Below are 26066 nucleotides of genomic sequence, written 5' to 3'. Positions count from 1 at the left end.
CGTACATCTCAGAGCACACCACTGACGTCTGCCATCTGTCTGGGAAAAAGAATGTGGTTGCGGATGCACTTTCACGGCCCACCATCCAAGTTTTGTCCCGGGGGTGGATTTCAGCACCTTGGCAGAGGCACAACTAATGGATATGGAGATGCCCAGCTATCGCACAGCAGTCTCGGGCCAGCAACTGCAAGACGTACTGGTAGGCACCGATGAGCGCATCCTGCTCTGCGGTATCTCCACCGGTAAACCCCGCCCCATCGTTCCAGCTGCCTGGCGTCCACGGGTGTTTGATTCCATCCACGGCCTGGCACACCCACCCATCCAGACTACTGTCCGGATGGTGTCCAACAAGTTCGTCTGGCATGGGCTGCGTAAACAGGTTTCCAAATGGGCCTGGTCCTGCACACACTGCCAAACCTTGAAAGTACAGCAGCACGTCAAGGCCCCCCTGCAGGACTTTCAACCTACCTGCCGGAGGTTCGACCATATCCATGTCGACCTTGTCAGTCCCCTCCCAGTCTCCCGAGGAGCGTGGTACCTCCTCACGATTGTCGACCGCTTTACCCGCTGGCCCGAAGCCATTCCCCTCGCAGACACCTCCACCCAGTCCTGTGCACGGGCCCTTTTGTCAACTTGGGTGGCCCGTTTCAGTGTCCCGGCCCATATCACCTCAGACAGGGGAGCTCAATTCACCTCCAGCCTGTGGTCTGCCATCGCCGACTTGTGGGGTTCCCGGATCCACCTCACCACCGCCTATCATCCACAATCCAATGGGCTGGTGGAGAGGTTCCATCGACACCTGAAGTCAGCACTCATGGCCCACCTTAAGGGGCCCAACTGGGTAGACGAACTCCCCTGGGTCCTGCTGGGGATACGTACCGCGCCAAAAGAGGACCTGCATACTTCGTCCACGGAGATGGTCTACGGAATGCCCTTAGTCGTCCCAGGTGCGTTTCTACCAGCCCTTTGGGGGCCAGAGGAAGAACCTGCTGCGATGCTTGACAGGCTGCGCAAGCAGCTTGGCAACCTGGCCCCGATACCCACCTCGCAACACGGACAGGTCCTGACCGGTATGCCAACGTTCTTCCGAGACTGTAAGCTTGTCTTTGTCAGGAGGGGCACGCACCGAACACCGCTGCAGCGGCTGTACGAAGGGCCATTCCGGGTCGTCAAGAACAATGGGTCTACGTTTGTGCTGGAGATTTGGGGGGGGGGGGGGGGGGGGTGCAAGGAGGTTTTTACAATCGACCAGCTGAAGCCAGCTCATTTAGACCTGGACCAACTGGTAGTGGTCCAGCGAGCGTGCCACGGGGCAGGCCACCCAAGTCATAGTTTATTTAATTTTGGCTTTCACGACGGTATCGCTGGTTCTGGGGGGGGGTGGTGTCATGTGGCGACTCACCTTACCGGTATCGAACCAGCTCCTGATATCGCGAGCATCGTCGGAGGCCCCGACCCAAGGTGGCGTGGGGACTCCTCCTTTTCTATCGTTGGGCTAGGAAAGCCCACGTGCAGGAAGCTCAGGTGACCCGCGCATGACGTCAGCGCGGGAAGAGTTTCGGTATTAATAGGCGCACTGCGCTCCTGTCAATCAATTGACTTCTGACTCCAAGCAACAGACACCGTGTCTTTATTCTATAGTAGTGTAGCTAGCCGCTACAATATAACCATAGGTGTCTACGTCATAAGAAGTTTAGGTAGACCCTCTGATGAAAAACAGTTTAAAATTGAGAATATACTCTGGTGAGGACAATACAGCAAATAGATTGTATTGTACTTTATAATGGGTGGAAAGCAAGGTTACCCATTGTGGAGAATGATAATAGGCTGATCTTGTTAAGATATTAAATGAAGGAGTTGAAGGTTGATTGTGGAAACATACTCAGAGTAAGCGCTGCACAACAAGATTCTGCAACAATATTTACAAATATACGCAAGCATTGAGGGAAATAAACATGATACACATTAAAAACTAGATGCCAGACCATCCTACTGTAAAACCCTGCCAGAGCTCAATGTGTTGAAAGCTCAGTTAGAAGGAGAGTGAACTTGAGCAACTTAGAGTTTTGGTGAAAGTGGCACAAAGTGAGTGGGCACAGTCATCATAGCAGAATCCAAGTTGGATGAAACTTTTTAGTTTTGCAGGAATGATAAGTGATAATAGATGATAGGCAATACCTTTTGCCGGTATCCCAAGATTTTTATGCCATTTTGGCAGGTGCAAAGGTGTAATGAAGCTGTGCATGCATCTGTCTACATCAATGGTGCTGAGGTCGAGAGGGTTGAGAGCTTCAAGTTCCTTGGAGTAAACATCACCGATAACCTGTCCTAGTCCAACCACATAGATGCCATGGCCAAGAAAGCTCATCAGCACCTCGACTTCTCAGGAGGCTAAAGAAATTTGGCATGACCCCTTTGACACTCACCAACTTTTATCAATGCACCATACAAAGCATCCTATCTGGATGCATCATGGCTTGTGTGGCAACTGCCTGGCCCGGGACTGCAAGAAACTGTAGAGAGTTGTGGACACAGCCCAGCAAATCATGGAAACCAGCCTCCTCTCCATGGTCTCTGTCTATAATTCTCACTGTCTCGGTGAAGCAGCCAGCATAATCAAAGACCCCACCCACCCGGAACATTCTCTCTTCTCCCCTCTCCCATCAGGCAGAAGATACAGGAGCCTGAGGGCACATAGCACCAGTCTGCAAGCAAAATTTTTAATATGTGGTTGGTATCTGACTGTTTCTCATAGCTCTGAAAACAGTGACAGCAACTTGAAGGCAATGGGAAAAGGAAATAGCCACTGGTATTGACAAAGAGATAGAAGATTTAGTCAATAGATGTATAGTTCATTAGGACTGTCGTACACAATTTTATAAACCACCACTTCAGGTGTGAAAATGATTTACCCTTGTGGTCACATCAACTTTTGTGAAAAGTAGTAGAAGAAGAAAGGAAGAAAATACCATTTTACTTTTCTGCCACCTTCCAGTGGGGAAGTTGAAATATCACCATACGTTGTAAAGAAGATATGGAAGAAACAAGTAATGGAGGATCCATCATCCATGACCATGAAGCATTAACTTGCAGTATTACATCTAAGCTATTAAATCATATTCTGCCTTATTGTGATATACTCCTGCTGAAATGATAATGAATAGAAGAGATTGGAGTACCTATTAGCTTGCTAATAAAGTAACCTTAAAACACTTAAAAATACTTCCACGTCATAATGGTTATCTTCTTGTACTTAAATGGCTCTTCACTGCTTAATTTAAGATCATGTTTTCAAAATTTTCCACATTTTCATGTCTTGTTTTCCTTCTTTGTGGCTCCATTTCTATTACCTACAATGCTCAAGTTATATTAGAATACCTGCCTAAGGCTAGTGGTGCACTATTTTGAGCATTTGTATCTTTTGCCCGATGAAAGGGGGGAGAAGAGAGAACATCTGGGGTGGGAGGGGTCTTTGTTTATGCTAGCTGATTTTCTGAGGCAGTGACAAGTGTAGACGGAGTCCATGGAGGGGAGGCTGGTTTTCATGATGGACTGAACTCTGTCCACAACTCCCTGCAATTTCTTGCGGTCTTGGGCAGAGTAGTTGCCATACTAAACTGTGATGCATCCATATAGTATGCTTTCAGTGGTGCATCTATAAAAATTGGTGAGGGTCACCGAGGATATACTGAATTTCTTTAGTCTCCCAAGGAAGTAGAGGTGCTGATGCGCTTCCTTGGCCATGGTATCTACATGGTTGGACCAGGACAGGTTATTGGTGATGTTAACACCTAGGATCTTGAAGCTCCCAACCATCTCCACCTCAGCACCACTGACATATACAGAGCCATGGGCTCTACCCTCCTTTCTGAAGTAAATGACCAGCTCTTTTGTTTTGATGAAATTGAGGGAAAGATTGTTGCCCTGATACCACGCCATTAGGCTCCCTATCTCCTTCCTGTACTCCAACTCATTGTTACTTGAGATCTGGCCCACTATCATAGTGTCATCTGCAAACTTGTAGGTGGAGCTGGAGCAGAATCTGACCACACAATAGTGAGTGTATAGAGAGTAAAGTAGGGGGCTGAGGACACAGCCTTGCAGGGTACCACTGTTGAGAATGATCTTGATGGAGGTGTTGCTGCTTGTCCTTACTGATTATAGTCTGTTGTCAGGAAGTCAAGGATTCAGTTGTAAAAGGAGGTGCTGGGTCCCAGGTCTAAGAGTTTGGAGATGTGTTTGTTTGGAATTGTGGTATTGAAGGCGGAGCTGCAGTCAATAAATAGGAGTCTGACGTTGGTGTCTTTATTAACCAGATGCTTCAGAGATGAGTTAAGGGCCAGGGATATGGCATCTGCCTTGGACCTGTTTCGACAGTAGGCGAATTGCAGTGGGCTGAGGTTGCCTGGGAGGCTGGAGCTGATATGTGACATTACCAGCCTCTTAAAGTACTTCATGATGGTAGATGTCAGAGCCACTGCGCAATCGTCATTAAGGTACGTTACATTATGTTTCTTTAGCACCGAGATGATAGTGGTCTTAAAGCAGGTGAGAACCTCTGACTGGAGTAAGGAGAAGTTAAAAATGTCTGCAAATACTCCCACCAGCTGATCCGTGCAATATTGAAGGACATGGCCGGGGACTCCATCTGGGCCAAATGCCCTCCATGGATTCACCCTTCCAGAAGGCTGATCTCACATCTGCAATGGTGACTGAGGGTACAAGGGCATTGGAGGCTGTTGGGGCGTGTGCCCTTTTGTTCAAAGCATGCATAGAATGCCTTCTCATCAGGGAGGGATGTGTTGTTGTCAGCGATGCTGTCTGATTTTGTTGACCCTTACCTTGGTCAACTAACTTAGATGAATGACCACACAAATCTTTTCTCACAACTTTATTGTATCAACTTTTAGCAAATGCAAATATCCACGGAATTCCTGTATTCCATTGTTCCTTTTGGACCAGTACTCACCTGAACTACATTTCTCACTTAGACCGAAATAGGGGATCTCCTGTCGACCAAATGACTGATCCTTCTTCTCTCAGCCCCAGGCATGGGGGTTTTCCTTGCGATAGTTGGTCTCCCCGAGTTCTCACTGCTCTACCTCTGAAAACCTTCATTATTATTCTTTTCCCTTCTCAGTTCTGCATACTTTGATTCTGTTGGCTCTGATTCATTGGGCCATCCTGTGTTCACCCCTCATTGGCACTGGCCCAAGGCTACAGGTTGCACCAACTCACCGCATGCCTCCGATGTCATTCCTTTGCTTTTTTTGTTGAACCAGGCCAGTTCACACTAATTATAGCCAGTTCAAGTCAGACACTGGGCTCAGGCCACTCCAGTTCATGGACACAGACTACTCTTATAAGCCATGTTGATTCTTCTGCCATATCAAAGCATCCCACGAATAACTTATTTGGAAATGATCTCTGATTAGCAGATTATTGGTAGGGCCTTCGTTATGTCCACTTTCAAGTACTTCAATCCAGAAAGAGTTAATTCAGAAAATGAAGCCTCCACTTCTTCCACCACCTGGCGAGAACTAAGACATTTGTCCACTGTCCTTGACATTTCAGCTACCTGTTCTACAGATTTTTAATTTCTTCAGGCCAACAACTTTGCAGTCCGTTGCAGCGTGCAAGCCCTGCCACAGCTGTCAGCAGTTCAGGGACTCAATTTTGGACTGATACCTATCTACACTGATCCCATTTGCCCTCATTAGGCACATATCCATCTATGCCTGTTCAAATGCCTTCTAAATGTGATTGCATCTGCCTCTACCACCTCCTCTGATAGCTCGTTTCAAATACTCACCACTCTTTATGTGACAAACGTACCTCTCAGATCACCTTTAAATCTCTCCCTCTCACCCTATACCTGTGCCCTCTAGTTTTAGATTCCTTTATTCTGGGAAAAAGATTCTATCTATCCTATCTATGCCCCGATAATTTTATAAACAAGTATAAGGTCACCTGTCAGCCGCCTTTGTTGCAGTGAAAATAAACCCAGCCTGTCCAATCTCCCCTATATTCCTGTGTCACCACTTTTCATGTCATTTTCAAGCTAATTCATCATACCACCTACGTTCTCAACCAAATCATTTGTATGCATTACAGACAACCCCACTGCCGATCCCTGTGGTACAGCATTTGTTACAGATTACCGGTCAGAAAAACATCCACCTACCATTATCCTCTGCCTGCCATCACCAAGCCAATTTTAAATCCAGTTTGCCAACACGTCAGATCCCTTTTATAGACTCTAAGAGTCTATAAAAGGGATCTGACGTGTTGGGACTACCCAATTAGTCCCAATTTCCTGCCTTTGGCCCATATCCCTCCAAGCCCCACCCCTGCATGTATCTATCAAAATGCTTCTTAAATGATACTATTGTACCTGCCTCAACCACTTCCTCTGGCAGCTTATTCCATATACTCACCACCCTCTGCATGGAACAGTTACCCCTTAGATCCCTTTTAAATCTTTCCCCTCTCACATTAAATCTATGCCCCCTAGTTTTGGACTCCTGTACCCTGGGGAAAAGACTGTTACCATCCACCTTATCTATGCCTCTCATAATTTTAAACAGATCCATAAGTTTTCCTGTCATTCTCCTACATTCCAAGGAATAAAGACCTAGTCTGGTCAACCTTTCCCTATAACTCAAGCTTTCTAGTCCTGGCAACATCCTCATAACTCTTATCTGCACTCTTTCCAGTTTAACCTCATCTTTTCTATAATAGGGCAATGAAAACTGTACACAGGTGTCATTTATTGCATCTGGTGCTCGTGGGTGTGCCCTCCTCTACATCGGTGAGACCCGACGCAGATTGGGTGACCACTTTGTTAAGCACTTTCACTCCATTCGCCTCAAAAGCAAGGGTCTCCTGGTGGCCATCCACTTCAATTCCACACCCCTCTCCCATACCGACATGTCTACCCACGGCCTCCTCTACTGTCACCTTGAGGCCAGACATAGGTTGGAGGAACAACACTTCATATTACGCCTTGGTAGTCTCCAGCCTGACAGCCTCAACCTCAGTTTCTCTAACTTTCGGTCACCCTTCCCCTCTTCTCCCTTTCCTTCCCCCCCCCTTTGTCTTCCCTCATTCCTGTGGCCCCTACTCTTTCCCCTTCCCCCGCCCTCATGACCTGCCCATCTATTCCCCACTGCCTTCCCTTTATTCCATGGTCCACTGCCCTCTCCTACCCAATTCCTTCTTCTTCAGCCCTTTGCCTCACCTATTACCTCTCAGCTTCTTGCATCTTCCCCACCGTCCTACCTTCCCCCTCTCACCTGGACTCACTCACCTTTCTCCTGAACTCACCTATCACCTGCCTGAATAAGGTATCCCCCGAACACCTTATTCTGGCTTCTGCCCTCTTCTGTTCAAGTTCTGGTGAAGGGTCTCGACCTGAAACATCAACTGTTTATTTCTCTTCATAGATGCTGCCTGACTTGCTGAGTTGCTTCAGCATTTTGTGTGTGTTGCTCCAGATTCCAGCATCTGCAGAATCTCTTGTGTCACAGTACTCCAAGTGCAGCCTCACCAACAACTAGACAACTGGAACATAATGTCCCAACTCCTTACTCAATGCCCCGACTAATGAAGGCCAGCGTGCTAAATGTCTTTTTCACCACTGTCTACCTGTGACACCACTTTCAACAAACTATGCACTTATACTCCTAGGTTCCTCTGTTCCATTACACTCCCTAGTTCCCTGCTATTCATTTTATAAGTCCTACTGATGACACCACTTTGTATTAACACTACTGTTGTTGGTGAATCAGAGGTGGTGATGAGTCAGTGTACAGGAGCAAGATAGGACACCTGGTGAGTGGTGCTGCAACAACAACCTCTTGCTCAATGTCATTCAAACTAAAGAGCTGATTGTTGACTTCAGGAAGGGGAAGGAGGGCAAACATGCGCCAGTCTACATTGGGGGATCAGCAGTGGAGAGAGTAAGAAGCTTTAAATTCCTGGGCATTAACATATTCGATGACCTGGCCTGGGCCCAGCACATAGATGCAATCACAAGGAAGGCACGCCAGCGTCTTTACTTGAAGGTTATAGAGGTTCAGGATGTCACCGAACACTCTAACAAGCTTCTACAGTTGTACTGTTGAAAGTATCCTGACTGGTTGGTTCATGGTTTGGTACGGCAATTCAAATGTGCAGGAACACAAGAAGCTGCAGAGAGTAGTGGACTCAGCCTAATATATACAGGCACATCTGTCCTCACCATCGGTAGTATGTTTAATTTATGTTTTTCTTGTGAATGTTGCTACATGATGCTATGTGCCTGTGATGCTGCTGCAAGTAAGTTTTCATTGCACCTGTGCATACATGTACTTGTGCATATGACAATAAACTCGACTTAGAACCTTCTGGACCAGCCTACCATGCTGGACCTTGTCAGAAGCCTGGAGAGATCATGTCTCACCAATCTGATTGAGTTTGAGGAAAATGGATATCTGAAAATGGTGGCATTGGTTGACTGGGAGCCAAGGTCAGTAACCACAGGTGTGATAGGAGAACAAGAGTACTGATGTACCTTTATCTTTTAAATTCCCACAGCATAACAGCAAAAAGTGTAGATAACTTTTCCATCGTTTGTCCGTCTCTCATTAATGAGTGACTGTTGGTCAGTTATTAACACTTCCTAGGAAGGCTGTGGTCCTTTCTGGCCCAGGCATTAGATTACTGAATCTGCATGTTTTGGCTTAGTTTTGAACTTTGGTCATTAAGTATACCATCCTAGAGCCATCTACCCACTGGACAGTAGTCACACTTGATTGAAAAGAACAAGAGTGACCTTGAGCATTCACTAGGTGAATATGAAGTCCAAATGATCTTGAGTTTGATGAAGAACATAGTTTAGTACAAAATATGTAAATGTATTGCTGTCATCCAGAACACAGATCAACAGTTCACCTGTTGGAGGTAAATCTGATTGTCTCTCTGCAGATTAACTGCGTAAACATCAAGCCTTGGTGATTTTAAAATGGCTGGGAATTTCCTTGGAATTGTTCCTACTTTTTCTCCATAACTTCATCAGTTTTCCAACATACTTCTGGCCAAGTTTTCATGGCAGTGCGAGAGAAATTCTGGGGAAATTTTGCCCTCTTATCTGGCCTTCAATATCACTTTGACATCCTAAAGTTTTCATATTTGCTTCACAATGTGGAATGTAATACACATATTTAATACAGATTTACCAGACTTATTCATCATCCATGCATAATCCAGAGCCACCTTTATAGGGTTTAACAAGTAGACACTTCATGATACTTGGTGGTATATCATCTTAGTATGGGATTCTTCATGATTAATACCTTTTTTTGTGGGGCATCTACCTCACATTTAGGGTTATAAGGTACCCCTTAAATGTTATTGCATAAGGACCTGTGTCACTGAGAGTAATATATTAGCATGGATAAAGGATTGGCAAACTAACAGAAAACAGGGATTCAGAATAAATGGGTCTTTTTCAAGCTGGCAAGCTTTCAGATGTGATGTGCTGGGTTATTTACAATCTATATGAACAACTTAGATGAAAGGGCCAAGTATATTGTTGCCATATTTGATGATCATACAAAATTAGATGGAAAAAGTTGTGAAGGCACAAGACATCACCAAAGGGATATAGATAGGTTAAGTGAATGGGCAAAAATTTTGACAGATGGAATTTAATGTGGGGAGATGTAGAATATCTTGTCAAGAGGAAGAAAGAAGCTTACCTAGGGTTTAGAAAGCATGGTTCAGGAGAGTTACAAGGTAGCCAGGAGGGAGTTTAGGAATGGACTTAGGAGAGCCTGAAGGGGGCATGAGTAGTCCTTGGCGAATAGGATCAAGGAAAACCCCAAGGCGTTCTACACGTATGTGAAGAATAGGAGAATGGTGAGAGTGCGGGTAGGACTGATCAGGGATAAAAGAGGAAATGTGCCTGGAGTCGGAAGAGGTAGGGGAGGTCCTTAATGAATACTTTGCTTCAGTATTCACCAGTGAGAGAGACCTTGATGATTGTGAGGATGTCATATGACAAGCTGATATACTAGGGCATGTTGACTTGAGGAAAGAGAATGTGTTGGAACTTTTAAAAAACATTAGGATAGATAAGTCACGAGGCCGGATGGGATATATCCAAGGTTATTACAGGAAGCGAGGGAAGAGATTGCTGCGCCTTTGGTGATATCTTTGTGTCCTCATTGGCCACAGGAGTAGTGCCAGATGATTGGAGGGTGGCAAATGTTCCTGTGTTTAAGAAAGGGAGTAAGGATAACCCTGGGAATTATAGACCAATGAGTCTTCCTTCAGTAGTGGGCAAATTACTGGAGAAGATTCTTAGAGACAGGATTTATGGGCATTTGGAGAAACATGGCTTTATGAGGGTCAGGTCGTGCCTCACAAGCCTGATTGAATTCTTTGAGGATGTGACAAAGCACATTGATGAAGGTAGAGCAGTGGATGTGGTATACCTGGATTTTAGTAAGATGTTTGATAAGGTTCCTCATGGAAGGCTCATTCAGAAAGTCAGGAGACATGGGATCCAGGGAAACTTGGCTGTGTGGATTCAGAATTGGCTTGCTCATGGAAGGCAGAGGGTGTTGGTAGATGGAGCTGGAGGTTGGTGACCAGTGGTGTTCTGCAGGGATCTGTTCTGAGACCCCTGCTCTTTGTGATTTTTATAAACGACTTGGATGAGGATAGTGTAGAAGGTTGTTGAAGGTCACAACAGGATATTGATAGAATGCAGAGCTGGGCTGAGATGTAGCAGATGGAGTTCAACCCAGAAAAGTGTGAAGTGATACACTTTGAGAGATCGAATTTGAAGGCAGAATACAAGGTTAATGGCAGGACTCCTAGCAGTGTGGAGGAACAGAGGGATCTTGGGATCCACGTCCATAGATCCCTCAAGATTGCCGTGCAGGTTGATAGGGTTGTTAAGAAAGTGTATGGTGTGTTAGCCTTCATTAGTCGGGGTATTGAGTTCAAGAGCCGCGAGGTGATGTTGCAGCTCTATGGAACTCTGGTCAGACCACACTTGGAGTATTGTGTTCAGTTCTGGTCGCCTCATTGTAGGAAGGATGTGGAAGCTTTAGAGAGGGTGCAGAGGAGATTTACCGGGAAGCTGCCTGGATTGGAGAGCATGTCTTATGAGGATAGGTTGAGCAAGTTGGGGCTTTTCTCTTTGGAGAGGAGGAGGATGAGAGGTAACTTGATAGAGGTGTACAAGATGATAAGAGGCATAGATCGAGTGGACAGTCAGAGACTTCTTCCCAAGGCGACAATGGCTAACACAAGGGGACATAATTTTAAGGTGATTGGAGGAAGATATAAGGGGGATGTCAGGGGTAAGTTTTTTTTACACAGTGAGTAGTGGGTGTGTAGAACGCACTGCCAGCAGAGGTTGTGGGGGCAGATACATTAGGGACATTTAAGAGACTCTTAGATAGGCACATGACTGATAGAGAAATGAGGGGCAATGTGGGAGGGAAGGGTTAGATAGATCTTAGAGCAGGAGAAAATGTCGGCACAACATTGTGGGCCAAAGGGCCTGTACTGTGCTGCAATGTTCTATGTTCTATCCTTTATAATAAGAGGAAAAGGAAAGTATAATGTTTAAATGGAGTGAGTGCAGAATGCTACTGTACAGAGGTATCTGGGAGCCGTAGTATTGTACTGCACAGAAACAGTCCCTTCAGCTCAACTTGTTAATGCTGACTGAGATACCCAAGTATGTTAATCCCATTTTCCCACATTTGGCCCATATCCCTCAAGTCTTTTTCTATCCATATACCTACAATTTTTTTTAATGTTGTGATTGTACCTGCCGCTACAACCTTCCCTATGGCATCTTGTTCCATTTACCCTCTGTGTGAAAAACATGGTCCTCAAATCTCCTTTAAGTATTTCCCCTCTCAGCCTAAACCTATGTCTTATAGTCTTAAATTTACCTACCCTTGGAAAAAGACCATGACTATCTACCCTATCTATACTCTTCATAATTTTATAAATCTCTATGAGGTCACCCTCGGCCTCCTGTACTCCAGTGTGAACAATCCCAGCCTCTCCAATTTCTCCTTGTAATGTTTTCGCACATGAGGTGCAGAAAGTTTGCATACATGAATAATTAAGAAGTCAAATGAAATGTTGTCCTCTACTGAAAGGGATATGGAGTACAAAAGTCTTGTTACAACTGTACAGGGCATTAGAGAGACCTTGCCCTAAGTACTGGGTACAGTTTTGGTCTCTCTATAAATGGAAAGATTTGGAAGCAATTTACATAAGTTTCAATTGGGGGATTCCTGGGATGAATGGGTTATCATAAATGGAACAATCAAAAATGTTGAGATTGAGCCTATGTTTATCGGAATTTAGAAAAATGAGATTGATATAAGGTTCTGAAGGGGGTTGGGAGGAGGGATGCTGTGAAGGTATTTCCCTTGTTGGGCAATGTAGAACTAGAGAGCATAGAATCATGGGTTCACCATCTAAGTTGGAGATGATGAGGAATTTCTTCTCTTTGGGGGTCATTAATCTTTGTGAAGTCTCCACCCAGGTATTTGTGAAGACCAAGTTAAGCCTGAGATAGATTTTTGCACTACAAGTGAGTCAAAGGTTATGCAGAACAGGCAGAGAAATGGAATTGAAGCCAAGATCAGTCATTGAATGACCGAGCAGGCTCAAGGTGCCACGTAGCCTACTCCTAATCTGGATATTGCATCCTGGATCGTGAATACCTGGAGATCCTGCTAACAATGGTGATGACACTATTGTTTCGGTGACTTCTTAGGTTGTTCACAATTTTTATATGTAACTATCCTTAGCTCATTGTATTTTAGTGGAGAAATTTCTCTCTTTTTGATATACCAACTGGTGGGCATATTCAAGGACATCTTCAACCTCTCACTTCTGCAGTCTGAGGTTCTCACCCATTTCTAAAGGGCATCTATAGTACCGGTGCCCAAGAAGAGCACAGTGACCTGCCTCAATGATTACCATCCGGTAGCATTTACATCCACCGTAGTGAAGTGCTTCAAGAGGCTGGTTATGGTATGAATCAACTCCAGCCTCAGAAATGACTTGGATCCCCTTCAATTTGCCTATCACCACAACAGGTCAACAGCAAATGATTTTCAGTGCCTTTCCACACAGTTCTGGATCATCTAGACAACAATAATGCATTTGTCAGGCTGCTGTTCATCGACTACTGCTCGGCATTCAACACTATCATCCCCTCCAAACTTATCACCAAGACCTGGAACTCTGTACCTCTCTTAGCAACTGGAACCTTGACTTCCTCATCAGGAGACCTCGATCAGTACAGATCAGTAAGAATATATTGGATGACCTTTCCTGGACCCGGCAAATAAATGCAATCACGAAGAAGGTGTGCCAGCACTTCTATTTTCATAGAAGCTTACGGAGATTTGGCATGTCACCAAATACTAACAATCTTCTACAGATGCACAATTGAAAGTATCTTGACTGGTTGCATCATGGCCTGATACCCAAATTCCATGCACAGGAATGCAAGAGGTCACAGAGAGTTGTGGACACAGCCCGGTCCATCACGAGCACAGCCCTCCACACCATTGACAGGATCTACAGGAGGTGCTGCCTCAAGAAAGCAGCATCTATCATCAAGGATCCCCGCCATTTGGGTCATGCCCTTTTCTCAATGCTACCGACGGGCAGGAAGTACAGAAACCTGAAGTCCCATAAGACCAGGTTCAGGAACAGCTACTGTCCTACAACCATCAGGTTGTTGAACTGACCTGCACAACCCTAACCCCACCTCAGCAATGGAATACTATTATGGACTCTCTGATTGTGTCTGTTTTTTGCTCTGTCTTGTTTTTGCGCTTTCTCTCTCTCTCTCTCTCTTTGCTATCACTGTCTTGTATAATGTATGTGTAATTTATATTATGTGTGTTGTCTGTACCTTCGTAGCTGTGATGCTGCTGCAAGCAAGTTTTTAATTGTACCTATACCTGAGCATTAATTTATCAGATGACTTGACCTGGGCCCAGCACATAGATGCAATCACAGGGAAGACGCTCCAGCATCTTTATTAGAAGGTTAAGGAGGTTCATGATGTCACTGAACACGCTAACAAACTTCTACAGTTGTACTGTATCCTGACTAGTTGTATCATGGTCTGTTATGGGAATTCAAATGTGCAGGAACGTAAAAAGCTGCAGAGGGTAGTGGAATACATCACTGGCCCATCCCTCCCCACCATCTGTAGTATCTACATGAAGCACTATCTCAAGAAGGCAACATCTACTATCAAAGATCCCCACCATCTGGGCCATGCCATCTTGCTGCAGCTACTATTCAGGCAGGAGGTACAGAAGCCCCACACCACCAGGTTCAAGAATAGCTACTTTCTTTCAACCATTTGGTTCTTGAATCAACCCTAATCACTACCTCAGTATAGCAATACTCTTGACAGCTTTGCACTACAATAGACTTTGATTTTTCTGTTCTAATTGTGTTCTTCCTTGTATAATTTATGTATAATTTATGTTTCTCTTGTGAATGTTGTGTATCTGATGCTATATGCCTGGGATGCTGCTGCAAGTAAGTTTTTCATTGCACCTGTGCATACATGTAATTGTGCATATGACCATAAACTCAACTTTGTCTTTGACCTGTGTACATGACAATAAACTCAACTTGATTTGAATATCAAGTTGCCATTGTTCCTTCCATTCTTAAATACACAATAAATTGGCTTTGTTTACTGTACAATAGACCATTGTGAGTTATATGCCTAGCTATACCTCCAACTCATCGGTTAAAGGAGCATTGCAAAAACCTTTGAACCATGAACATAGAGATAATCACAACAGAGCCTCATTAACCAAATATTCATGCTTCCATATGCATTGAGCTGCTGATATTAATAGACCATTTGTATTCTTATCTAGGAACTAACAATCAATATGTTAAGATTGCGTGGGGTACACTCTTCCACACCTAAGCTCAAAAAATTCAAGAAGTAAATAAGATAGATTACTACTGAATACCTGAGCTGACTTCCTGCCTTTGAGAGCCAGGTTCATACAGCTTCACAAATGGCGGCCCTTGACCATGATTTTAAGATGACCTTATGAAATTCAATACGTATGATGTTACTGTTCGTAAGTGCAAATATACCAAAATACCTCCTGTTATCTATGGGAGGGTAGAAACATATGGTTAATTAATCACCATTAAATCAGGAGCAGTGTAAGTCGATTATGTTAATATCCACATATAATTCTCCACTTGCAGTTGATGATAAATGAGGCCCAGCACTGGAAACCTCAGCTTGCTATATAATTTTTTTTCCTGATACAGCATACACCTTGCACAAGGAAAATATAGCAATTGAATCAGCTTTCCTAGTGAAATCAGCTCCCTGGCTATTAAGGTGTGCTTAATGGCAACTGATTATGAATCAATATAGGAAATATAGATCTACACTTACTACTCAGCCTGTTACATCAATGCCAGTGGAATTCACTTTGCTACATATAGACAACTTAAATGAACATAGGAGATTTATAGAATCAGAGAAATGTTAGTACAAAACAACACTATTTGGCACTTCATGCCTATATTAGTACCAATTCTGCTATCAGATATAAGGTACGTACACATTCTCTGACAATTACTTACCGCCTCCTTGTGTTATTTTTGATTTATAGGCATAATTGTTTTCAACTATTGAGCTGGACAATAGGTATAAGGACATATGAAAAAGCCAGTTGAGGTGTAATATAAACTAAGTCTTTTCTGAGACTTCTCAAAAAGTCAGGAATAAGAACTTGTATGTTCTCCAAAAACATTTTTTGAGATTGTATGTAACTTAATTACCTGTTTATATGGGAATCTTACTTGATTTTTTTATACTACTTAATCAGATTAGAATGGGTGCTTCCTTTGTAAACTCACATGGAACTTGAAAAGCTGGTTGTGAAAGTTTGTCAGATTATAGGACTGGTGGAATCATTATGATAACTTTCACATTAGGGACGTGATAATTTTCACATTAGGTATGTGCCTAGATAAAACTTACCCCAGGTAAAAATGATTATTTTTCATGTGCAGGACATTCATTTTCTATAATTGCTAGCTCACAAGAGGATCTGAAGGAAATTAGCATTAGTCAAAAAGTTGGCAGAAATTGGTAAGATTGACAACTGCTAAATCCCAAGGAACCGAAGATCTACATCCCAGAATTTTGAAAGAGGTGTCTATAGAAATAGTGGGTAGTCTGGGTATCATGTTCTAAAATTCTGTGGGTTCTGGAATTGTATCAGAGTTACAAATGTGACCCCACTAATTTTGGAAGAAGAGAGAAAACAGTGAACTACTGGCCTCTTACCCTTTTCTTAGTGGTAGGGAAAATGCTGGAATCTATAACAATGGATGTAAAAGCAGAACACCTTGAAAAGAATAACAGAATTTAATAATAACAGATTTATGAAAGGAAAATAGTGTTTGATTTAGCTACTGGATATTTCTTATGCTGTTAATAAATAAGGGAGAAACCTGTGGAGGATGTGTTTTTGATTTTCAGAAACCTTTCAATAAAGTTAGTAAAAAGGATACAGCACATGGAATCGGGTAATATATTGACATAGATGGAGAATTGGATTTTGGTCAGAAAGCAAACTGGGAATAAACAGATCCTTCTCAAGTTAGCAGGCTGTAACCAGTGGGACACCACAACGATCAATCTGTGTCAACAATTTGGCTGAGGGGATAAAATGCCATATTTCCAAGTGTACTATGATACTAAACAGGGTTGTGAGAATGAAAAGAAATTTTAGGGAGATGCAGACAAACTGAGTGACCAGACAAGAATGTGGCAGATGAAATGTATAAAGTGCAAGGTCATCTACTTTGGTGAATGTAACATCAAAGCAGAGTTTGTTAAATGGTGTAAGATTGGGTAGTGTTAATGTTTTAGGGGACCTGAATGTTCTTGTACTGTAGTCACCAAAGGCAAAGGTGCAAGTGCAGCAGATGGTTAGAAGGGTGAATGGTACGTTAGCCTTCACAACAACAAAATTTCATTATAGGAGTAATAAAGTCTCATTGTGGTCCTTTTAAGGCTTTGGTGAGAACCTACCTGGAATACCGTGTTCAGTTGTGGTGTCTTCATCTAAGACACTGATGGTTGGTCTGCCTTATGAGGGTGAGTAGACCGGAACTTTATTCTCCAGATTTCAAAGTATGTGAGATCGCATCAAAATTTACAAGATTCTTAAATAGTTTGACGGGCTAAATGCAAGGAGGAAGTTTCCACTGATTGAGGAGTCTAGGATCAGGGGCCACAGTTTAATACTCAAGGACAGACCATTTAGTAGTAAGATGAGGGTGGTAAATGTTTAAAATTCTCTACTCCAGAGGGCTGTGGAAGCTCAGTCATTGTTATAGAGTCAGACTGTGTGGAAACGGATCCTTTGGCTCAGTGTTTGCGTCAATCATTATTCACCTGTCTACATTAATCCCACACTAATCCCATTGTTCCTCTCGTGTTCCCATCAACTCTACCTACCCTCCCCCACCACCCAAGTCTCCAGCCACATACCTTCCTTAAAAGCAATTTACATTAGCCAATTATCCTACCAACCTGTGTTTGGCATGCAAGAGGAAACCTGAGCCCCCAAACTCCATCCAGACAGCACTATGATCAGGATCAAACCCAGGTCTCTGGAGCTGTGAAGCAGCAGAACCTACCACTGTGCCATTGTGTTCATTCAAAACACAGACTGATAGATTTCTAGATAACAAGGGAATCAAGGGTTACGTCAATAGTGCTGGTAAGTGACAGAGGTAGAAGATTAGCTATGATCTTGATGAATGCTGAATTAGGCCAGAAGAGATGGATGGCCTACTTTTGTTACTATTATGTTCACTCCACCTTTCAGTGGTCCTTATCAGAGCCATGAGCAGTCACAGACTAATTAGCCTTTCAAAACACAATCTTGCCAAATGGCAGTGAATTTTTGCACAAGAAATCCTGCTTCCTTCTTGCAGATATAAAAGACAGAAAGGACAGATGACTGAGTGATGCCACAAAGATCCCTTGTGGCATCTGGAAAGACCCATTGTCAAAAAGTAAATTATACTGCAACAGCCATTTCTTTGCAAAGGAAGTTCTGCACTTGTGAGCTTGGATAACCATTTCCTTCAAGCACAGGGCTCCAACAAGAAATGCCCAAAGAACCACTACTGCCCACAAGATACAGTCAAGAACAACTTGTTCCATGTTACCTCATTCACCTCAAATCCAGAACCTGCTATTCCACTTTTTTTCATTAGGTTGGCTTTGAGTGGGATATCCATGGGATATTCTATACCTTTTCCAGAAAGGGGGTGGGATGGGGTCTTGTCACAATAAAAAAAACATAAGGGCTGGAACTATTTAACTGTGATAGAAATGATCAAGCCTCAGACAAATCGGAAGGAAAAAAATGAAAATAAATCTGTGAATCAGTAAGCAAAGCTCTCAAGCTCATCATTTCTGCTGTACTTTTAAAAGCATTTACTAGGTATTAACATAACTGTAAGTGAATAAAACCCAGGAATTTCCTGGGCATAGTGTTTCCCACAAAGAAATGAAATCAATAAGGCTTGGCCAGAGGAAACTCCTGCTGAGTGAAGCAATTGTGTAAAAACTAAAGATAGTGAGGAATTTCTGGGCAAAGTGGTAATAGTCATCAGAACTGTTGAAAACACACTTAAAACATACCTCAATCTCTAAAAATAGCTCAAGTAGATCCTTGTTTATATTTTCACCTCAAAAAAATCACACTTAGTCTGAATCAGATTGATCTCAATTATACTAAATTTATACTAAAGAATGCCAAAGTCAGTGCAATTACCTAAACATGTTACATGTTCAACTTTAATACCCAGGTTTCATTACAGCTCAAAAGGAGAGAAATTATTTTTGTCAACACATGGATCTCTTCCCTCACAGTAAAATAACTCTAGCAGTTATATTTAGAAAATCTGTGTAACTGTAACTTATCTGTTTTATTTATCTGATAACACTCTTGTGAAGTGTTCTCAGATTTTTTAGCACTTAGGATGCACCAGATAAATGCAAGTGATTATTAAAAGTGTAATATTTGTGCACATTTACTGGCTGCACACTTGTTGTCTCGACCTTGTGTCAAATTTTTTCTCCATACATTAAAGAAATTGATACTTACAGTGCATTTTGCCTATGTAAATTAATCATTCTGATTGCATAATTTAACCAAATAACTCAAGCAAAATGTTTTGTGAGAACCTTTAGTCAAAGTTTTTTTTCCCCCTCAGAAACTGAATTTTATCATATGAATAAAGGGCTAAAACAATATAAAAATTCATTATTTTTAACAATGAAGTTATACTTACAGAATAATACTTTTTGGCTTCAGGAACTTCTAGAGTCTATACCATTTCTGTACTTTGCAAGGGACTTTATTGTATTAATTACAATACTTTGTTTCATAGAAATGGCACATTACATGGCAATGTAAAAAAAGCATAAGTGTTTTCCAGTGCAGATAACATACAGGACGGAATGTCTGTAAGGGTCTTTCAGTTGTCTGCTGCAAATTTGGCAGAGGTCCTAACAGTTTTCTCAGGTTTTCCGTTGATCCTTTGCCAAAATTATAATGGATGACTGGAAATTCAGAAATTCATCATCCAAATGAATTTTGATTTTCCCATATGAAATAATACCAAATACATGAATGTGAATCACAGAAGATTATTTTGTAATGATGTTGCTTTAAAAAATTATTAAAAATAGAAGCATAGCTTTTCATGCACCTCTTAAGAATTTCAACAAATAACACTAGTGCACAAAATAATTTGTAACGATTTTTAAAATGTTCACTATTTAAGGACCTTACCTTCAGATAGCTAAGAAATTCCAGAATTAATAGTCATAACAAATTCAGCTTAATTTTCACACAATTTATTAGAAACATATTCAGAAAAAATAGTTGAATAAATACTTGGCCAACCCTTCTTCCATAGCCTTATCCACATTGTAGTTTTTTTTAAAATAAAGCAACAATGGAAGTTTCAAGCTTAACACCTCTGTGGCTAAAAGACCCCAGCACAAATTAATCCTGCACTAGAACCTAGCTAATGTAGCATTGGATTCTAAATGTTTAGTATTATTGAATGGAATGTATGATTTTATCTACAACAACTTAAAGACAACCTTTGGCAATCCTATGAGAGAGATGAAAAACCGAGGCACTAGGCATTAGTGTGGGATATTTTTACTATTTCTCAGTTGTTCATCTCACTAAATGACGGTATCACAGTGTTCAATTAAAGTGAAAAAATATTTTGAGACTCATGGCCTCAAGTCCAGTTCATAAAATTATTTACATAAATGTAAGCATCCTATTTTTTAGCAATAACCTTTTATTTCTAAACACAATTTATTATTTTGATTACTGTAAATAAATAAAATTCACGTAAAGATCTATACTTTGATTGGTATACAACACAGGCTTATTAATAATGACAGAGTAGTGCAGAGGGTCCCATTTACAAAAGAGAATTGTTGAACACTTGCACATATTGGCACGAGGTATAAATTAGAAACAAAAGCGACCCGAGCCTCTGAAACAAACAACCCTCTAAGATTCAACTGCCTTCTTCAGCAGACCGAGATTCAGACTTCAGTTTGACAAATTCTTTTGCCACTTCATCATTGGTTCTTTGTGATAGTATTCGAAGAACAGTTAATCCTGTCTCATCCATGTGAATACTGCGGCCTAGTGGACACCAGCAAGCACAGCTACCTTTATCTACAATATCTCGTAGTTGCATTAAAGCAATCCCAATAATACGATCTTCTCTTGCGAAGCAGTAATCCTTCACACAGACCTGAAGTTCATATGAATCTGGACCATCCTCGTTACCCAATATACTGCAAAAGGAAAAAGAAAAAAAAATTCTTACTGAGAAGAGTTTCTGATTTGAGGTGAGGTTATTCATGCAGATCATTTTAAGCAGCAATTGCTTTAAGTGCATAGAGATGCCAAGAGGCAACACCAGTTCAAAATAGAGTCCCAGACCAGCCATCAATTGTGGCAGGGCTACAAAACTAAGTCGGGCAGCTTGGTCAACAACAGTGCATCCCTTCCCGATCAGCTTAACGCATTCTATGCACGTTTTAAACAGAAGGGGATTGGATTGTCACCACCCATCCTGACACCCTCCAATGCAACTGAAACCGTGGTCACTGTTAAGGACGTTATATCAGTCTTCTGGAAAGTGAACCCAAGGAAAGCATCTGCCCCAGATGGTGCCCCTAGCTATGTGCTCAGATATTGTGCTGATCAGCTGGCGGGGATATTTGCAGACATATTTAACATCTCCCTGCTTCAATCTGAGGTTCCCACCTGTTTTAAGAAGACCACTATCATCCCGGTACCAAAGAAAAACAAGGTAACATTCCTTAATGACTACCGACCGGTGACTCTGACATCCACCGTCTTGAAGTGCTTTGAGAGGCTGGTCATTGCACGCATTAACTCCAATTTGCCTACCACCGAAACAGGTCTACAGTGGATGCCATCTCCCTGGCCCCACACTCATATCTGGACAGTAAAGGCACCTACGTTAGACTTTTGTTTATTGACTACACCTCCACCTTCAATACTATAATTCTAAGCAAACTCATCACCAAACTCATCACCAAACTCCAAGAACTGGGACTCAACACCTCCCTCTGCAACTGGTTCCTTGACTTTCTGACCAACAGACTACAATCAGTAAGGATAGGGAGCAACACCTCCAGCACGATTATTCTTCAACACTGGTGCCCCAGAAGGCTGCGTCCTCAGCCCTCTACTCCCTATATACTCATGACTGTGTGGCCTGATTCTGCTCTAGCTCCCATTTACAAGTTTTCAGATAATACCAACGTAGTGGGCTGTATCTCAAGTAACGATGAGTCGGAGTACAGGAAGGAGACAGAGAGCTTAGTGACATGGCGGCATGACAACAACCTTTCCCGTAATGTCAGCAAGACAAAAGAGCTGGTCATTGACTTCAGGAAAGGGGGCGGTGTACATGCACCTGTCTACATCAATGGTGCTGAGGTCAAGAGGGTTGAGAGCTTCAGGTTCCTAGGGGTGAACATCATCAATTGCCTGTCCTGATCCAATCCCGTAGACGCCACGGCCAAGAAAGCTCACCAGCATCTCTACTTCCTTAGGAGGCTAAAGAAATTTGGCATATCCCCTTTGATACTCACCAACTTTTATCAATGCACCATAGAAAGCATCCTATCTGGATGCATCATGCTTGGTATGGCAACTGCTCTGCCCGGGACTGCAAGAAACTGAAGAGAGTTGTGGACACAGCCCAGCACATCACAGAAACCAGCCTCCCCTCTATGGACTCTGTCTATACCTCTCGCTGCCTTGGTGAAGCAGCCAGCATAATTAAAGAACCCACCCACCCACCCAGGTCATTCTCTCTTCTCCCCTTTCCCATCAGGCAGAAGATACAGGAGCCTGAGGGCACATACCACCAGGCTCAAGTCAGCTTCTATCCCACTGTCATAAGACTATTGAACGGTTCCCTTATACGATGAGATGGACTCTTGACCTCACAATTTACCTTGTTATAACTTGCACCTTATTGTCTACCTGCACTGCACTTCCTCTGTAGCTGTGAAACTTTACTCTGTATTCTGTTATTGTTTTTACCCTGTACTACCTCAATGCACTGTGTAATGAATTGATTTGTACGAATGGTATGCAAGACAAGTTTTTCACTGTACCTCAGTATGAGTAACAATAATAAACCAATACCAAATTTATTTGAAGACAGTCACTGATATAGAGCTTCATGTTTTAATTCTGGCATACCATAAATATTGAAATTCCCTGGAATCCATCAAAGATACCAAAATATAACAGGTACCCAGATGTGTTGAGACTGCCATTTCCAGTATCTTCCAGTCAATCATAAGGGATAGAAACTGCTAGTCCTATTGGGATGGTAGAAGGGTAGAGGTGTGGAGAATGCAAGGTAGGTGACAGGAATTTTTAATGAGTTTTCCCACTTCGCAAGCTCAGAAGGGCCTCATTACATGAATGAATTCTGATGCCCTGGCCTAACCGAGTAACTGGCCTCTATTAGAGAGGTCTCAACCAGGGAGACATCTTGCACTGTCAAAATATGCAGACATTAAGCCATAAATAATATATGGGCTTTGTAGTTTGTGCATTGCACCATTTCTTTATATCACGTGTCTTTTGCACTCATATTCTGTGCACTGCCATCATTGACGAGAGGGATGTTCCTGGAGCCTCTCACCATCAACTGTTTAGTTGTCCATCACCATTCAAGGCTTCCAGTGGTTCATATGGAATTATTTCTGCCTTTTAGCATTACTACGTTGAGTCTCCGATTTAAGTTTGGGATGTTCATCAAAACTTCAGAATTAACCAGGCTTGGTTCTCTAGTTTGAGGTAAATTATATGACATGGCAGCAATGGCATTCAGAATTCAGAAATAATGAGAATGTTGCAGAGTCAAATGCGTGATCTATGCCTATCTTGTCAGATTCTAGTGCCTACATCAATTTTAGATGATTCATCTGGTCGTATCAGTAATGTAGAATGGGCTAATTTATGAGACCATGTGTTATTGTGATTCTGGAGTCACTTCTAAGCATTTGCTTTAAGACCACAGATTTTTCTTCCAAAATACAAATGCATAGTGTATTCAGACCTCAATCTCAATATGCCTGTGAAATGTACTAAACTGGGCAGAGAGAACCTCTGCCCCTGATCCTGCAGGAATATCCAAGACCAGGGCATGGCCAGTTAATTTGATTAGAGCCAGTTGAGACTAATATAACCCAAACTATCAGCTTTCTTCTGTTGCTTAGTCTGCTGCTGCACAAGGAGGCTGTCTTTGGGACATGGGAGGAAGTCAGAGTATTCAAGGGAAACCCATGTGGTCATGTGAAGAACATGCAAATTCTGAATAATTAAATGATTCTGGCCCTTCTTTGAATGCACATCTACACCAAAACTCCTGATAAAAATATCTGTTGTTGTCACACACGTATTACACACATTTCGTCATTTGCATACAACATTTCAGTAAAGCTAACATAAAAATTGTTTTGTCTAAAACGATCATTTACTCACAAGTGAAATGTCTCATTGTATTTTGGAGCCCAGTTGTTGCTCTTTGATTTTGTAGTAAATTTTCTTTTCTTGTCACTAAGGTGTGGACCAATCATTGTGACCTCCACAAATGGTCGAAACATGCCATTTGTTTGCCACTTCAGATCATTAGCAGCTACCACTGTAAAAATAAATTACATTATACGGATTTGGTTATCTAAACAAATTTTGAATTAAATCCCAAATGAAATTTTGACTCTTTGCAAATAATATTATTTGCCACAAGCTAACTTAAAACAGTTTAAAACAAAAAATATACACCTAATTCCTTAATTTTTCTCCCAAGTCTGAAGAGAGGACAAACGCACAAAAGAAATTATTCTCACCACAAAAATAATTCACAGAATTAATTTCCTGAGAAGAAATATTTGCATTTTTATTTAACCATAACATGGAAAATAACTAGAACTCTCATGCCTCTGAGGAATTGCTTCAAAATACTCAAAGCTTTCAGAGTTCTTATAACACAGAAACAGGTTCTTCTGCCCACCGGGCCACCAAGTTTTTTTTATTTCGAAGGTGGACTTTATTAGTGATAAAAAATAAACACAAAGGAAGAAACTGCAAAAACAAAACCTTAACATTCACGGTCATTACATTCAATCGTGTAAACTTTAAAGAAAAACACAAACATAGCACCATTGCCACTCACGTGGCTCCCTGAGGTGATACCCCTTTCTTTGTTTGAAGGGCTTCCCCACCCAACTCTGCTCCTCCATCTGTGGTAGCAGAAGGAGCCTATACTGTGGGGGAGCCTTAGCACTGGGTACACTGAGCTTCAGTGCATCTCTTGGCACATACTCCTGCAGCCTGGACTGTGCCAGTCTGCAGCGTTCCCTTACAGACACTTTGCAGTGCTGGAAGACCAACAAGTTTCAGGCAGACCAAAGGGTGTCCTTCACCGAGTTAATGACCATCCAGCAGTACTTGATGTCTCTCTCAGTGTGTGTCCCCGGGAACAGCCCGTAGATCAAAGAGTCCTCTGTTATTCAGCTGCTGGGGATGAACCGGGACACGGAGCCTTGCATCCATCTCCACACCCTCTCAGCAAATCCACAGTCTACAAAGAGGTGGGTGACTGTTTCTTCCCCACCGCAATCGTCCCAAAGGCAGCGTACATTGGGGGTCATTTGTCATCTGTAGAGGAAAGCTCTGATTAGGAGGGTCCCCCTCACCGCCAGCCAAGCGAGGTCTTGGTGCTTGTTGGCCAGATCTGTTGGTCACGTTCCACACTGACCACTGCCTGATAGACATGGTCAAAGGTGTTTACTTGGAAGAACTCTTCCACAAAGGACAGGTAGTGCGGCAATGTCCAGTTGACTGGGGCATTGCGCAATAGAGGGGCCAAGCCTACCTTCAGCAACACCAGGGACAGGTAGAACCTCAGTACATAGTGACATTTGGTGCCCACGTACTTTGGTTCCACACACACAAAAGGTGGTCATGAGGATGAGAGCAATGTTGAGTACACTTTTGCCCCCATTCTCAAGGGAATTATGCATCATAATCCGTCAGATTCGCTCCATCTTGGACTCCCAGATAAACTGGAAGATGTACTGGGTGATTACGGAGGCAGAGGAGTGAGGAACAGGCCACACCTGTGCCAAGTATAGCAGCCCTGAGAGCATATCACATCTGATGACAAAGTTCTTCCCAGTTATTGACAGAGAACGCCGTTTCTAAAGACCCAACTTTTGTCTGACCTTCCCTATCTCCTCCATCCAATTCTTGTTACACGCCTCAGCCCCTCTGAACCAGATCCCCAGCAACTTCAGGTAGTCGAGCCTGATGGTGAAGGGGACATCAGGCTAGTTACTGAAGAACATGGCCTCG

At 42.6% G+C, this 26066-nt stretch overlaps 1 protein-coding gene across 1 annotated transcript in view; it reads right to left on the bottom strand.

The window, feature by feature from the left end:
- Positions 1–19480: 19480 nt before the first annotated feature.
- LOC127579224 (protein unc-13 homolog B-like) overlaps positions 19481–26066 on the bottom strand; it is a 399584-nt gene continuing 392998 nt past the window's right edge. The window contains 2 exon segments of the mRNA XM_052031832.1: positions 19481–20950; positions 24195–24354. Coding sequence (XP_051887792.1) covers positions 20665–20950; positions 24195–24354 — 446 coding nt within the window. The 3' untranslated portion in view covers positions 19481–20664.

This window comes from Pristis pectinata, chromosome 2 (genome assembly GCF_009764475.1).
Source record: "Pristis pectinata isolate sPriPec2 chromosome 2, sPriPec2.1.pri, whole genome shotgun sequence".
Lineage (NCBI taxonomy): Eukaryota > Metazoa > Chordata > Chondrichthyes > Rhinopristiformes > Pristidae > Pristis > Pristis pectinata.
This window is presented reverse-complemented; position numbering and strand designations above follow the sequence as displayed.